The sequence below is a fragment of the Nesoenas mayeri genome, assembly GCF_963082525.1.
Source record: "Nesoenas mayeri genome assembly, chromosome: 8".
In the NCBI taxonomy this organism is placed as follows: Eukaryota; Metazoa; Chordata; class Aves; order Columbiformes; family Columbidae; genus Nesoenas; species Nesoenas mayeri.
In genome coordinates this window covers 9,491,492-9,507,538 of record NC_137554.1, presented here as the reverse complement: position 1 = coordinate 9,507,538, position 16,047 = coordinate 9,491,492, and the positions used below count along the sequence as shown (strand labels likewise).

General features: G+C 40.0%; 2 protein-coding genes across 2 annotated transcripts in view; both read left to right on the top strand.

Annotated features, from left to right (window-relative positions):
* The window catches only part of COL24A1 (collagen type XXIV alpha 1 chain), a gene marked incomplete at both ends in the record, with an annotated part of 135,534 nt that extends 123,693 nt beyond the window's left edge, over nt 1–11,841 (top strand). The window contains 9 exons of the mRNA XM_080348930.1: nt 404–457; nt 2,008–2,043; nt 4,546–4,581; nt 4,677–4,703; nt 6,036–6,101; nt 6,858–7,026; nt 8,397–8,506; nt 10,820–11,035; nt 11,695–11,841. Coding sequence (XP_080205056.1) covers nt 404–457; nt 2,008–2,043; nt 4,546–4,581; nt 4,677–4,703; nt 6,036–6,101; nt 6,858–7,026; nt 8,397–8,506; nt 10,820–11,035; nt 11,695–11,841 — 861 coding nt within the window. The remainder of the gene's footprint in view (nt 1–403; nt 458–2,007; nt 2,044–4,545; nt 4,582–4,676; nt 4,704–6,035; nt 6,102–6,857; nt 7,027–8,396; nt 8,507–10,819; nt 11,036–11,694) is intronic.
* Nucleotides 11,842–13,248: 1,407 nt separating this feature from the next.
* ZNHIT6 (zinc finger HIT-type containing 6) overlaps nt 13,249–16,047 on the top strand; it is a gene marked incomplete at its 5' end in the record, with an annotated part of 32,521 nt that continues 29,722 nt past the window's right edge. Inside the window, 3 exons of the mRNA XM_080348684.1 lie at nt 13,249–13,305; nt 14,079–14,302; nt 15,916–15,981. Of these exons, the coding sequence (XP_080204810.1) occupies nt 13,249–13,305; nt 14,079–14,302; nt 15,916–15,981 (347 nt within the window). The remainder of the gene's footprint in view (nt 13,306–14,078; nt 14,303–15,915; nt 15,982–16,047) is intronic.

Genomic DNA, 16,047 nt, shown 5'->3' with positions numbered 1-16,047 from the left:
TCTTAATGAAATTGAACAGGAAAGTAACATTTCAGCAGCAGTTACTGGCAGCCTTACAAGAATACTCATGGGCAGTAATACAGTTCAAGACACAGTTGACTGTAGCACAATAAATATGTGGTCTTTAGTAATCAGAGCACCTGAGTTTCCACTGTTTTTAGGGCATCAGCTTTCACATAAAAGAATGTGTGGGCTTTCCAAGTATAACTATTACGAATTACTGAAGTAATTACCTTGCTGTTTTTGTAGCAATGCGCACTCAATGTTCAGAAAGAGAACATCACCATGATCTTTTGGATATTGGCCAGGGCTGTGTGCTGAGCAGCTTTAAACCAGGACATGTCATGAGGATTTTCTTCATTTTAAAACATGGTGGATTAATAAATTCTTTGCTTGTTTACAGGGATATATTGGCCCTGTTGGTCAAGAAGGTGTGACAGGTCCAGCTGGCAGGCCTGTAAGTTTCCCTTCTCTTTTGCATGATTTGTTTATTTCACCTACCCTTATTTTTAATAATCTATTTTGAAATTAGCAACCGTCTAATTTGTCTACTTGCAAATAGCAACTAGCAGGATCAGCTTCATGTTGTACCATGCTAGTAAGCTAATGTATGCGACTCCAACATCTGTAATACAAACAAGAAAAAAAATTATAAAAAACAATGACAAAAAAGTAGTTGGAATGGCCTTCTAAATACAATATACAGAGGGCATGCCTACGGGGGCAGTGGGTGAGTCAAGGTGTGAAAAAGCACGTGGTAACTACCACCTGGATATTCTTTCTCAGGCTTAGGTGTGAGACATATTCAGAGGGCAGCCACACTCACTTTGAATGTACTGGTTGGGCTGAACTGTCCAGAGTGCTCCCCGAGCTGTGCTGGCTGTGCCCACAATCCCTTGTTGGGGTGTTCCAGGTGCTAGTGAGGTCCCTGTTACAACTCAAACATCTTTTTGGCCTTTCTGACAATCTTTAGTGCGCCCCAGGTTCCTCACAGCAGGTTCCTCCCTGTTTCCATCCCTTGTTGCACTCCCTGTGCCAGACACAGAGCTGTGTGCTGCCAGGGCACCCTCTGGCTCACATCTGCAGACATGTAGGGAGGTTTTAGAAGCTTTTTGTACCACTCAAGTTCCTCTGTCTCACCAACAAGACTGGGAAGAAATGAGAATATCCAGAAGTTTAAATAATAATCATAAAAATAACAGGAATATACAATAGAAGCAACAAATACAATTATTTATAAGTGAAAAAGAAAGGAGAAGGGAATTTTTCCTTCAGTAATTAGACTATTCTTTCCACCTGTTGGGGAAAAAAAAGAGTTAGTCTTGCTGTACTCATTTCAGTCCCACACAGGAGGAAAACTTTACAGTAGTGCAAAAAGCATTTGATATACTTCATATTGAATATCATGGTTTGCCATTATCATTAAGAAAGCATTACAGTTGAAGATCACTTCTATATGTTATGAAATGCTGCCCTCAAAATGCAGGATTCTTCCAGGAAAGAACTGTAAGATTGTTACCGTCTTCAGAAACACAGTTTAAGTGCAAAACTAGCCAAAAATGCCATAGAGACAGAAGAACTGTGAGAGGAGAACTAATGGGGTAATAAAACCAGATATATAACCAATGGATTTCTTCAGTGACGGAAAGTATAGTGTTTTGTGCTCTACTCTTAAGATATTGAAGCACTGAATTACAGTGGATCGAATTGTAGAGAACACAGCTGATCAACAGGGAGAACACTGACAGTTGCAATTACTGAGAAGAAAAAACATATTTACAATCAGAAGAAAGTAGCAGCTTTCCACATGCAGAAATTACAAGATGCTTTCAAGTAATTTAGTTTGCTAATAGTATAGGGAAATTAAAGCCCCAGAGTTGTAAGTACTTCCACAGGTGAGACTGGATTTCTCATATGAGCAGTGTAACTCTGATGGATATTAATTTACTTGTTTCAATCCTAGGTGGCTAGAAAACATACTGGATTAACAGCTGCTCTTTCTTACAGGGATCAAGAGGTGAAAAGGGCACAAGAGGTGAAACGGTAATATGAAATTATTTGTCCTTTCACTTTCTTTTTTGGCTGTGTAAAAACTATTCCTCTGTTACTCTGAATGTACTTTGTGTGCTCTGAATACCAGACAGTTGTGTTGTGCTCCAGGAGAGCACTGGCCAAGAAACCTGGTAGCATGTGTCAGAAGTCTGACCTGTTCTTGCTCAAGTTGTCTTCTGTAGATGTGCCCAGTGGGGATGTGTGCTGCCGGGCAGTAGGGCCCCTGATCCTTTAGCAGCCATGAACTTCAAATCTGTCCTAGTTCATATGTAAAAGAGAAGTCCCTTGTCATGTTTGTTGTCAGTGCCTCACAGCACAGCATGCATACGCATGTTCACACATTTGTATGGTCTTGTCTAGAGAGGGAGAAGTTCAGGAGAAGCCTGGAGTTGAGGATGGATGTCCATGCTGTGTGTGCCACCTGTTTTTCATCTGTCAGGGTTCATCACTACAAAGAAATGTCCATTTATCCCCTGGAAGACATGGAATGTAAAATCATGTCTCCTTGTTGAGATCAGTGGTGAACCGAAGTTCAGGTTTTGTAGGTTATTTCTGGAGAAAAATAGGGTCAGAAACTGAGTTTGTTGAAAAATTTTAATCAGAATTATATTTCGATTCATATCACTGTGATTGAAACATTTAGAAAAACAGTGAATACATTTTGGAATATTATTTCAGAATTCTGATATTTTTGAAAGTGTCTTCTCCTTTTCTTTTTGTTTTAATTTCACAAAATGCACATAATGAATTATATTTTAGAGTCATAGGATAATCCAGGTTGTAGGACATCTCAAGGCATTTCTAGATCAACCTCCTGTTTAAAAAAAGAGTCAGCTCTGAGATTGGACCATGTTGCTCAGGGCTTTATTCAACTGAATTTTGAAAACTTCCAGGGATGGAGATTGGATAATCTCTTTGGACCATGTGTTCCAGTGTGTGACTGTCCTCAAGGTGAAAAAAGACACAATTTGATATGATACGGCATAATCTGTAATTTTCTATTATGATCTTGTAGATTTATAATCATTGAGTAAACTTAAAGAATTAAAATGTTCTTGCTTCACCTTAACAAAGAATTGCAAAGAAGAGTTTTTACAATACCATCAGTGATGGCAGCTACTACACTGTATCGTGTACTAGACAATTCCATGATGCTATTGGGCTTTACCCATTCTGAGATACGATGACATAGTATCAAAATGACAAAAGTAGTCAGTGAAAGCTTCATGTTAATAATTGTGTTAAAAATACTTTGTTTCTTGGAAATTTCTGAAGGGATTGCTCATGTTTCCAAAGTTAACAATATGTATCATCGCATATAAAACCAGGGCCTTACAGTATTAGAAAAAGGTTGGAGTTTTGGCCTTTGACCTTCTGTACTAGCCATCAAATGGGGTGATTAAAGAACTAAAGAGCACACTAAAACTAACTGTTCTATTCTCTGCCTTTGTTATGAACTGGAATTATACTTGTCTCCATTAAACTCTAATGTGATCAAAGGGTAAAGTAAGTAGATTTGTAAAGGTAATCCAGTACATTCCAGTAAAATATTTAGCAATTAATTTAATCCATGAAAAGTGTAATTTAAACTTATTTTAGTGCTCTACAGCAGAAAGAACATTTATAACATCCCTACAGGATTTTCAACATACTGTGTGGTTTTATTGTATTTTAAAGGCTTTTAAAGGTAATTGATATAGCCCTCTGAAGTTTTAATGCAGTTAAGAAATGTAATACCCCCAAAAGTAGTTTACCATAGATAACAAATAGCATTCAATATTTACCTTTTTTTTTTTCCCACACTGGTTTTATTGGCAAGCAGACAGTGAATCAAGACAAATCTCATCTGCAAAGTATCTTAAATTCATTGGAACAGTGCAGTTTTTTATTTTTAAAATATTCAGTTCTAACTCAGAAACCCTTATAAATTTGAACTGGTCTTATCCCAGCTTTTTGAGTCTTAGAATAGTGACACATGCCAAGAACGCGGAATATTAACTGAAGCACTCAGTCATCTGAAAAATCCACTGGAATGTCTAAATCTCAGCATGCAGAACAAGGACATCTATTCACCAGAGAGCAGTGGTTACTTAGGGACAAACTGCTAAGGATTTTGTACCTTGCCTTGACTCAGTATTTGCATAATCAAGTTCTGAACCAAGATAAACAAATATGGCCTTACACTGTCAAATTCATTTCTCGAGTTTATTTTTCACACTTTATACTAAACTTTTTTCACCAAACATGATCGCACAGTTCAGTAACAGATCCACATGGGGACTGAAGATGTCCTGCCGCAGCCTAACAGCACCTGAGCACATGTTAACAGAGTATGGTACTTTAATAATAGTAACTAATAATCTACAGCTTTACCAAAACTAATATTACATCTTCTTAATTGTATGTGTTGTGGTATTTTGACACTTAAAAATACACAAATATAAAAGCAGATGTTCATCTGTAGATGTTGCATTTAATCTTCGTTTCTTCTAGGGGCCTCAGGGACCTCAGGGCCAGCCAGGGCCACCTGTAAGTGCATTAAAAAGATTGCCTGCATTTTTCTATTATGATTGCATTATATAAACATGTGAAGCACCCCATATCTGATTTCTCCTATTTTCCAGGGACCACCTGGACCACCAGGACCAAGAGTAAGTTCTATAACAACCCTAACCTACAATACAGTCCTTTTTTGACAGTGAACATAGCAGGATCCTTTTCAAATGTGTTGCTTCTTCTGTCACAGCACATGAAATGCAAATACATTCTCCTACAACTTTCACCACTACAGTAACACATTTCTTGAACCTTCCATCTTACGCTGTCAGTTCCATTCTGACACGCTACTGAATCCTCAACAGGAAATGTTCAAGGACAGGCTCAGACTTTTGACATCGGTTAACTCCGTCATGCTTTAAAAGGTTTTTCTCCTGTTCTGCATTTGGACACTCTGAAAAATAGCAACAGAAAAGGTTGTGCTATTTCTGGCCCAGGTGTTCTCCCTTACATAGATAGATAGATAGATAGATATATGCAGTACACACAGATTTAGTTTGTTAAGGAATTGCGCCAGTTAGGACAGACTCAATATCATGGAATCATAAAGTAGTTTGGGTTGGAAGGGACCTTCAAAGCTCATCCAGTCCAACCCCCCTGCCATGATCAGGGACATCTTCACCCAGATCAGGTTGCTCAGAGCCCCATCCAGCCTGGCCTTGAACCTTTCCAGGGATGGGGCATCCACCACCTCTCTGGGCAACCTGGGCCAGGGTTTTACCACACTCATTGTAAAAAAATTTCTTCCTCACGTCTAGTCTGAATATCTGAAGTGCCCTAAAACTGTAATGATAGATGTAATCTGAGAACAAATTGCAAGACCTAGATGCTTGTGTGGGTAACTTAATGCTTTAAAAGTAAACAAACGTGTTGTCTGGGTCTGGTATATACATCCCACCAAATGCAGAGAATAAGAATACACAAAAGCAGCTTCTTCCTTCATAGGCTGGTTTGTCCATTTTAGTATATTTTCATACATTATGAAGACTGTTTTGATCTGTCAGGTGCTGATGGCTGACTGAGATATTCTTTGTGTGCTTCTCTGTAAAAGAATAACACCTTTTCACACTTATCTGAATTGGTTTTCTAAAGTATGTAAATTAAATGGCTGGGAGGAGTAAGGTGGGATGTTAGTCTGTAACTAACAGCTGTCATAGTACCTGTTTTCCAGATTGCAGGAGTATGATCATTAAATTGAGTACAGGGGTACTAATAAAAATCAAATATGCTTTTTCTGTATGCATGCTCACATTCTTTGGAAATGGAAGGGAGGATCCTATTTTATAAGTGTTTACAATTATTTATTTTCTAAAATGACAAAATGATGAAGCTATCATGTATGTTGCTACAGTGCTCAAAGAATGTACCACCTGCATTTTAGAATGTTGCTGTTCATGTTTTTGTATTCTGAAACATCTTTTTTTCAGAAACAAGTGGACATCAATGCTGCTGTTCAAGCTTTGATTCAGTCAAATGCTGCACTGCAGATGGAGGTAATATATTTCAATGTGTTTACATTGTCATATGGGGTATGCAATTATTATTCTATTCTTTGAGGACGGAACAGGACTTCTTTAAAATGGCTTAATTTAAAATGAATCATGGATAGCAAATCATTACTGTACAATTTAATTAAACATGCTATGATTCATACAATATGACTGAAATGAAGTTAAGAAAAACAGAAACATTTCTACTGTTCGGTCGTGATTGGCAACAATGGAAATGTATTGACTATCACACGTAGTGGACTGTATCTGTTCAGTCATAGATAATGACTGTGGCATTTAGGCTTGATCCAAAAAATACTGACATATGTGCAAGTGTGTGGTACCATTGATTGCAAGAAGATTACCTGCATGGGTGAAGTCAAACACATTTGCATATATTTTCTAGGTTAAGCCTACAAGTAGATTTCACTGTTCCAAATCTGAAACTGTTACGTATACTTTAAAAATGCACTATTTTTTTTTCTTCTTTTTTTTCCTCTATTCACATTTTTTGGTCGTGTCATAATGACATATTTGAATGATCTTCATCTGCCTGTAACTTCACTGCTCTGAGATTTTTAATAAAATGTACTAATTTTTTAATTGGAATATGTTATTCTTACCCTGCCTCATATGGCTGATTGCATGCATTAGAAATACTTTGCTTCTGTCTGGCTATTCAATGGCCATTTGACTCCTACTGCATATACTGTTGTGACACTTCTTTGTGGTAACATGTTTGCTAATGGCCCTTGGCAGAAATACCAGAATACTGAAGTAACTTTACTAGATCACAGTACAGAGATATTCAAAACGCTGCACTACCTTAGCAATTTACTGCACAGCATCAAGAACCCCCTTGGAACGCGGGATAACCCAGCACGCATCTGCAGGGATTTGCTTAACTGTGAACGGAAAGTGGCAGATGGTAAGTGTTCTCTTCCTTTGAAACTTGAACACAACTAGGCTTTCAAATGTGTTGCTTCCAAATGTTGCTTTCTACACCAAAATTCTAATGTGTAGGGTTTTTTGTTATATTCTGTTGCAGTGTGCCTGTCACAGCTACCTTTATTTTATCTGTATTTAAGATAAAATTTCCGAATTTTAAAGATCAAAGTATGTAGCTATCTAATATTATAGAGATATTAGACACAGATTATGTATATATATAAGTAAACAAAAGTGTCCAGAAAATTTGAAACTGAATCCAATTTTGTGATTAAAAGTTTCCCCAGTATTTATCGCTATTCTGCAATGAGTTTTTCATGGATCGGTTCCTAGATTCCCAAAGAAAAAGTTGTATACAGCACACTATTACTGTCATATGTACTGACAGTTGTATCCCAGAAGAACCTGAATCAGTATTTCAAACCAAAACCTGAAATGTCAATACTGTGACGTCATTCAGTTTGAGTGGCTAATGAAAAAATCAATACCTGGGAATATTCCTATTACCAGTTATGAGCAGTAACAAGCTAAGGAGGAAACGGGAAATGAAGTTAAGAAGTTACAGGGAAATCACTATTCTGTGGTATACATAAGGATGGATCAATTCTTTAAGACTCAAGTAGGGATGAGCCTAACCATTATTAGAGCCGTGCTCTCCTAAATAAATCTGTCCTTTAGGGCTGCAAGGTCACTGACACAGACCTCCACTTCAGAGGATTACACACCCATATAAGTTGTAGAGCACAGTCTCACCCATATTTAACCATAAATCAGAGAAAGCAAAATCCTGACATAATTTGGATGCGTCCTGTTTCTTTGATCAGGTCAAATCCCGTGGATTCACAATGGCAAAGGCTCCTTATTACCATCACTACGTTATGTCGTGTAGAAGTGTCTGATGGGAGAGAGTGGAGAAATAAAGGATCTTCAAGATGCCATGAGAGCAAGAGAATTTAGATTGATATTTTACGCCCTGAATATATTCTCTGTATAAAGCCAAGACCAAATAAATTAAAAAAATAAAAGTTTTAATAAAGAGAGAGCAGACTGGAAATACCATTTGTTCTCACTGTTAAGCTGTAGAAAGACAAAACATTTTTGAAACTGTGACAGTATTCAGAAGTCGTTGTATATGTAGTCAGAATTGAATGGTTATGACAATTTTGCTCAGTATCTTTTACTAGTAGAATTATAAAAGTGAAAAGACTTTGACGTTCCTTTTCATTTCCTAGTGAAACTATGGGGATAATATATATAAAATACTTGCCAAAAAGGTTGACTATTTTAACAAATTCTTTAGTAACAATTGTATTTTGGTTTTATTTTCCATCTGGGATTATATACTAATAGGAAAATACTGGATTGACCCAAATATTGGATGTCCTTCTGATGCCATTGAAGTTTTCTGCAACTTCACTGCAGGTGGTCAGACATGTTTGACGCCGCTGTCTGTGACAAAGGTACGTATTGCTGGATCTGTGCTGGAACTCTGAACAAATTAACACTTATTTACTTAACTCATTAAGAGAAGTTAGATTTCAGGTGCTTTTAAATGTGCACCTTTGTGGAAGAACACATCACATAATCTGTTACCGAGGTTGCTTAACCAACCTCATAGCCTTTTATGAGGACATAACCAGGTGGATAGATGATGGCAGAGCGATGCATGTGGTCTACCTTGATTTCAGTAAAGCATTTGACACACTCTCCCAGGGCATCCTTGCTGCTAAACTGAGGAAGTATGGACTGGATGTTTGGGTACTGAGGTGGACAGTAAACAGGCTGATGGAAAGAAGCCAGAGTGTCATGGTCAATGGGGCAGAGTCCAGTTGGAGGCCAGTATCTAGTGCAGTGCCTCAGGGGTCAGTACTGGGACCAAAATTATTCAGTATATTCATCGATGACTTGGATGAGGGAATTGAGTGACTGTCAGCAGGTTTGCTGATGACACCAAGCTGGGAGGAGTGGCTGACACGCCAGAAGGCTGTGCTGCCATCAGAGACCTGGACAGGCTGGAGAGTTGGGCGGGCAAAAATTTAATGAAATATAACACGGGAAAGTGTAGAGTCCTGCATCTGGGCAGGAACAACCCCATGTTCCAGTATAGGTTGGAGAATGACCTATTAGAAAGTAGCGTAGGGGAAAGGGACCTGGAGGTCCTGGTGGACAGCAGGATGACCATGAGCCAGCACTGTGCCCTTGTGGCCAGCAAGGCCAATGGCATCCTGGGGTGTATTAGAAGTGGGGTGGTTAGTACGTCGAGAGAGGTTCTCCTTCCCCTCTACTCTGCCCTGGTGAGACCACATTCCTGCTGGAATATTGTGTCCAGTTCTGGGTCCCTCAGTTCCAGAAGGACTGGGAACTGCTGGAGAGGATCCAGTGCAGAGCCATGAAGATGATTAAGGGCATGGAACATCTCCCTTATGAAGAAAGGCTGAGGGAGCTGGGTCTCTTTAGCTTGGAGGAGACTGAGGGGTGACCTCATTAATGTGTATAAATATGTAAAGGGTGAGTGTTACGAGGATGGAGCCAGGTTCTTCTCGGTGACAACCAATGATAGGACAAGGGGTAATGGGTACCAAGTGGAACACAGGGGGTTCCACTTAAATATGAGAAGAAACTTCTTCTCAGTAATGGTAACAGACACTAGCCCAAGCTGCCCAGTGAGGTTGTGGAGTCTCCTTCTCTGCAGACATTCAAACCCACCTGGACACCTTCCTGTGTAACCTCATCTGGGTGTTCCAGCTCCGGTGGGGGGCTTGGACTGGATGAGCTTTTGAGGTCCCTTCCAATCCCTAACATTCTGTGATTCTGTTACAGATTTTTCTGGACACAGTATATGTTAGTGTAACTCTCGCTCTGTTCATTTACTCACCTTCCATGCTGATAGAAATTGTTTTGTTTTGCTTTATACTTTTCTATACAATGCATAAAAATAAGTCTGAAATGCTTCTAAGCTACATCAGTAACCCATCACTCAGGGCAGCTGAATGTGGAGATGCTAAAGTCATTGCAATGGGAAGAATATCATGACTATTTTTCAACACTTAGCTACTTTTAAAAGCCGTTAGACAGAGACTGGTTTCCTTTATATCAGTACTCCATGCTGCTCTTTACATCTAGTCCTTAAACCCATGGAAATAGAAATTTCATATTTGTTGAGTTTTGTATATACACTGTAGTCATTGAAAAGTATCAGAAATACCATAAAGTTCCCACACACACTCCTACGTTTGGAAGATCCTCGAATGTGATCTAGTCTTGGAGAAACTCATGCTGAGTAATGAGTATATTTTCTGTCTAAAATCAAAGTATGCTTACAAATTTTTGGATTTTCAATGGAATGTAGGCATTCACAGAATCTGTGGTCTAAGAAGACTAAGCAGCAGAATTATGTGGCTTCAGTTAAACCACTGCTGCTGCTAATATCTTTGTTTGAATCACAGAATCATTTCAGTTTCCTTATTTAAAAATAGTGTTTTCTGCCCAACTGTGTTTCAACATTTTTGTAAGCATTAACAAATGTTTATATTTAAGCTTTGAAGATGTCCTATGAAAGCTTCTGTTTACAGTAATCACTATAATAAAACCTAACAGCTGTCCTGAAAAATACAAGTCCCGGTCTTTGGCATTGGCCCCAATGTATAAACATGTATATGTATGTGCTCCTATGCCTGAACACCACAGACTTAAGTGTCAGTCAGTTTGCATTGCTGTGGTCATTCAGCATAACCCAACTCTAAGTCTAATGATGCATTTCTCTTGGAATTTAGCTGGAGTTTGGCATTGGAAAAGTGCAGATGAACTTCCTTCATTTACTGAGCTCAGAAGCAACCCACAGCATCACAGTTCATTGCCTGAATACACCAATATGGAGATTAAGTAAAGCAAGTGGCCAGAAAACATCTGTTAGCTTCAAAGGATGGAATGGTCAAATATTTAAAGCAAATACGCTACTTGAACCGAAGGTGCTCATGGATGAATGCATGGTAAATACTTTTTAGCATTAGCATTATTAAAACCATAACGGAGTTACTGTTAGACATTATTAACTTTCTGCAAATAAATGACAATCGTTTTGATTCACATCCCTTAAACCTTACTTCCTACATAGTTCTGTGTATTTCTCTGTATGCCAGCCTCAGGCAATGTTATAATGTTACTTCATAAATGTTATGAGGTATACATTTTTACTGAGGTTTTTAAAGGATTAGAATAATCAATACAAGGTTCATGGCAAGAAGGCAGCTCTCATTCTCTGTCATGATTCTTCAAAGGCAAAGCCATTCAAGTGCCTGTAGAGTTTATAACCTGCGACCTACTGTCTGGATTTAGAGGTGAATGCAGCAAGAGACCTGAGAGTCTACATGAGCCCAGGACTGCTTGCAAAGTCACAGGTGCTTTGCTCTGAGCTGTGTTTGCATCCACTCCAGCTGGATTCTGGGCTGAGCTTTCCTGCAGTTACAGTTTTGCCACAAGTGTCTATGGTATTGTAGAGGAGAAATGACATTTGTTAAATCACACATTTCTTTAAGGAGAATAAATATTTCTGTGCACTTCTCCTCCTCTTGCTCTTTAAGCACAATTTCCACTTGTTTCAAAGCTCATATTTTATAGGAATTTAATATTCTGCTTCTATGTGTTGCAGATTGAAGATGGCAGCTGGCACAAGACACAATTCATTTTTCACACTCAGGACACAAACCAGCTTCCAGTTGTTCAAGTTAATGCACTTCCTCATCTCAAACCAGGACAGCAGCACTTCATAGAAAGTGGTTCAGTGTGCTTCCTTTAGGGTTTCTGTCCTGTTTGTTTGCATCAACATGGAATTGCTGCATAGATTGCATGCAAAAGTAATGATCCATTGCAGGCAAAATTATTAGGAAACTGAAGAATCATTTTAAACAGTGTTGGTTAAAGAACCTCAGGAAGAAAAATACTTCCTCCTAAGGAGAAACAGCATTGAGAAACAAAGGACTATAACAATTTTCATAAAGTATTAAAAAAAAAAAAGAATTGGTTGGTGCTTTCTTGCATAATTTCCTGGAACAGAGTATCTGAACATGGAATATTTCAGGACCTCTCGTGTTCCTAGCAATCCCTTTAACAGCACTGCAAAAAAAAACCCCAACATCCTGAGGAAAGCTGGAGACATACAATATTAAGGAGCAATACTGGCTAATGCTCCCAAATGTGCAATAGCTTATATATGAAAAGTGAATTATGCCACAGTACAATACGTCGTCTTAAACATAGTTTTATTGTAGTCCTTTCTGGACACACACATCTTAACAGATGGCACACTACCTCTTCTGTGTTTCCTGTCCATGTTGCCTTGGTGCTCTTCATGTAACACAAGGTGCTTGTGGCCTTATCAGAGATTGAGTCCCTTTTTATTTTTCAGACTGTATGTGCTGGTTACATCAGGATATGTTTCTGTTGTAAAGGTACTTATTTTAAGTTGTTGGTCACATACTTCACTACAATGAAAACATTATTTATATGGATTTCTTGTTTAAAATATTTTTATGTACTGTTGTGGAAATGGTATATGAGACAGCATATTGTACATGATGCATATAGTCAGAACAGTTAGCTTTATAGCCATTGTAAAAAATTGTTGTAGAAGAGCTACTTACAGTAGTTTTGGGTTTTAGATTCTGTATTTCAGTTAACATTTTGAATACCAAAGGCATCTTAAGATGATATATTGTGTATATATTTTGTAACTTGTGAAAAAAAAAATCTACTACAGCGTGTGTTCTGAATGGCTGCTGTTAAATTATAATTAGCATTGCATCAACCTAGAAATTCCATTTTTTGCATTATTAGGTCATTTCAGTTTTTTTAAATTAAGCCTAAAATGTTCAATCTCTTTTTTTTTTTTCATTTAAAAAAAATACCATTAAGGAAGGCAGTCTTTATAATGATATGTCTCTATTGCCAATCTAAAGTCTGCTCAGTAGTACACAGCGAGATGACATCAGACTATATGGGGGAGAAGGGGAGTGTTCAAACACCTTGCTTAACTGTCTTGATCCCCAGGAAACCATACTTACCAAGGTATAATAAATTAAGCTTCCAAGCTCTCTGTTTGTCTTTTACTATTCTGTTTCGTATTGTATAGTTCATTCTTAGTAATAATGAGAATCCTCTAGAAGGGTGCTTGTTAGGTCGCAATGCTTGCTTTACTTAAGGGGAGATGCACACGCTTTGTGCCGTGGGATACTGCGAGAGTGACAAACTTTACTTTTACAAGGTAATGTACGACTATATCCCATTTTAAATTTTCTATCAAACCATCAGTTCTGTTCCCTGTGAGAAAATCTGATAAAACTAGCAAAATTACGGAGTGCCAATAAAGGTTGGAGAAAATGTCACTTTTTGCGTTTTCATGATCATTACAGTCTGACAGGATCGCGTGTCGTTTGCTCTTAGTTTGCCCGTGGAGCTGATGTTCTGATAAACGGATTATTTTTTTGTAGGAAAGGCACCTTTTAGAAAACGTTCTGCTTCATCTATATTTTTGTTAGCGTTGTTGCCCTATTTTTGGAAATTCTTTATAGCCTTTATTTATAGCTTATATCAGCATGTCTCAGAAATTATGTATTTTAAAATCATAGTATTCTAGGGCTGCTCCCCTGTAAGTATCTACATTTCTGTAATTAAGGCAAAAATGCACATCCCATGCAGACAGCACAATGGATTTGTGCAGCAGGACACCGACAGATAATAATGGAGGCTGCTAGAAACGTCTGTTTGACGGAGTAGTGGTGTATTGTGGTGCCTTTAGAAAGCCTCTTGCATTCAGACATCTTCACTGGGGCAGCTGAAGGCACTTGCAAGAGCTCTCACACAATTTCATCCCATGATATTAACAAGTACTTGTGCGCTGCAATTAATTCTTTATGGTTTCTGATGTGGTCGCCTGCTTGGTTACCCTGAATTGTAGAGCAAGCCCTGAGCCGGATTACAAGAGGCCTCGTAACCCTTTTCCTTTTATTGGAGTTTTCCATGAACAAGAACCCGTAGAACAGCCGCCGAGAAGCGGGGCTCCCCCCAGGGCTCGGCAGGGCCGGGCCGCCCGCAGCCGAGAGCCGCCAGGCGGCGCCACCGCCCCGGAAACGCCGCTCCCGGGCCCGCCCCGACCAGGCCCCGTCGGGCCCCGCGCACGGAGGCGGCGCAGCCATGGCGGAGCAAGGAGGCCCCGGAGGGAACCAGCGTTCGGCGGGCGGGCGGAAGATGTCCCTGCAGAGGTAGGGGCGAGGGCAGGCGGCGGGAGCGCCTTCAGCTCCCTGCAAAGGCGCACGGCCCCCGAGCCTCGCGGCTGGCCGGGCTTCGGGAGCGCCTCCGCGAAGACCCGGTGCGGCCCGAGGGGAAGGGCTGCGCCGGCCTCTCCTCAGGCAGCGCCGCGGGCCGGGCCTGCCCGGGGAAGCGCTTCTGGGTGCCCACGGCTCTGCGCGCCTGTGGCCAAGTTTCCTGGCTCAGGGTGACTCCTGGTCCTGCTCTGCAGCGTGTGGAACTCCTTGTCTGTGCTTATAACGAGTGCGTGTTGCGGCCGGCAGGCGCAGCCGCCCTCTTGTCAGGGGGCGGCACGGCCTCATTCGGCCTTCGCGCCTCCGCTGGCTGCGAGCGGGGTGGGGAGGGCAGGGGAGGGACCCTGCTTGGGGTTTAGGTGCTTTCTGCAGTAGTTCAGAGAGGTGGGTTTGTGCTGTGCTTGAAAACTTTACTGATGCGGGGAGGGCTGTTTCCCGTGTGCGTTTGTTAGGGTTAAAATAAAGGAAAAGCTATGGTCGTTTCAGGTAATATATCAATAACTTTGTCCTAAGAATAGGAGGAATGTCTGTTGCCATAACCCAGTTAAAAGGCAGAGGATTGTATTTGAAATAAAATAACATTTGATAGCTATATTCATAAAGCTCACACATTTTACCTCAGAGGTTCCGTGACTTGGGGATTTGCATAGCCAACAACCAGAAGTTTTGGTCAATATATAGTCATGGTTTTTCTGTTTCATTGAAGAACCAGATGCAATGTTCAGGTTTTTGTGTGAATCCCGGACATTTATTTTCCATCTACCTAAAACTGGGAGCATTATAAACCAGCATGGTGTGACGTACATTACTGTGGGAGATTTGAGGGATTTTCTTCAGGTTGTTGTGTGGATGGGTTTCTATTAAATGGAGATTTATTTCTGAACTAGCCAAAGGAATCTCAAGGCCAGCGCAAAGGCTGAAAAACAACACCTGCTATGGGCGTGAGGCAATTCTATAATAACAGAGCCTCAGCAAGATGTAAATTAACAAGACCTATTAGCAGTGAGACTCGGGCGTGTGGACAGCTCGTGAACACGGACAATACCAATCAGCTAATGCACGCTTGGAGTGTGGACGTGTGATCAGGAAATAACTGCATATATAAGGAGGCTTGTTTCTGTAATAAACGGCTTCGCTTGAATTCATATTGGATTGTGTGGAGTCCATGATTTTTCACCCTCGCGCATTACAGGTGATGTAAATGGAGAAGAGCACTGGTACAAAGCCACAAAGCTTACACTGATACACTGCTGCTGTGCTTCTGACTCCACAGTTAGCGTGGGGTCTTTTGCTTTCTTTCAAGCATCTGTGCTGTGTTTTAATATAGGTAAGACCCCTGTATGTGTTTGGAGATATTCCCCATAGCTTGCGTTATTTTATCTGCCACCTTATCTAATCCAAGGTATTTGTATTTTCTTTCTTTCAAGGTTTAGATCAGTTTTCCTGGGAGTGCTGATTGATGGTAAAGTGCCTGGTTGTTGAGTAGGCAGCTTCCCAGGCCAGTCAGGCACAAAGATGCTACTTTATTAAGAGGTACTTTTTACTTCTTTCAGATGTGAAACGTGTAGCGAAGAGGAAGCTAAGTACAGATGTCCACGATGCATGAAATATTCGTGCAGGTATCTATTGTCTGAATTAAACTGGGTTTTTTTGTTTGTTTCTTTGTTTTTTCCACTCACGTGAGT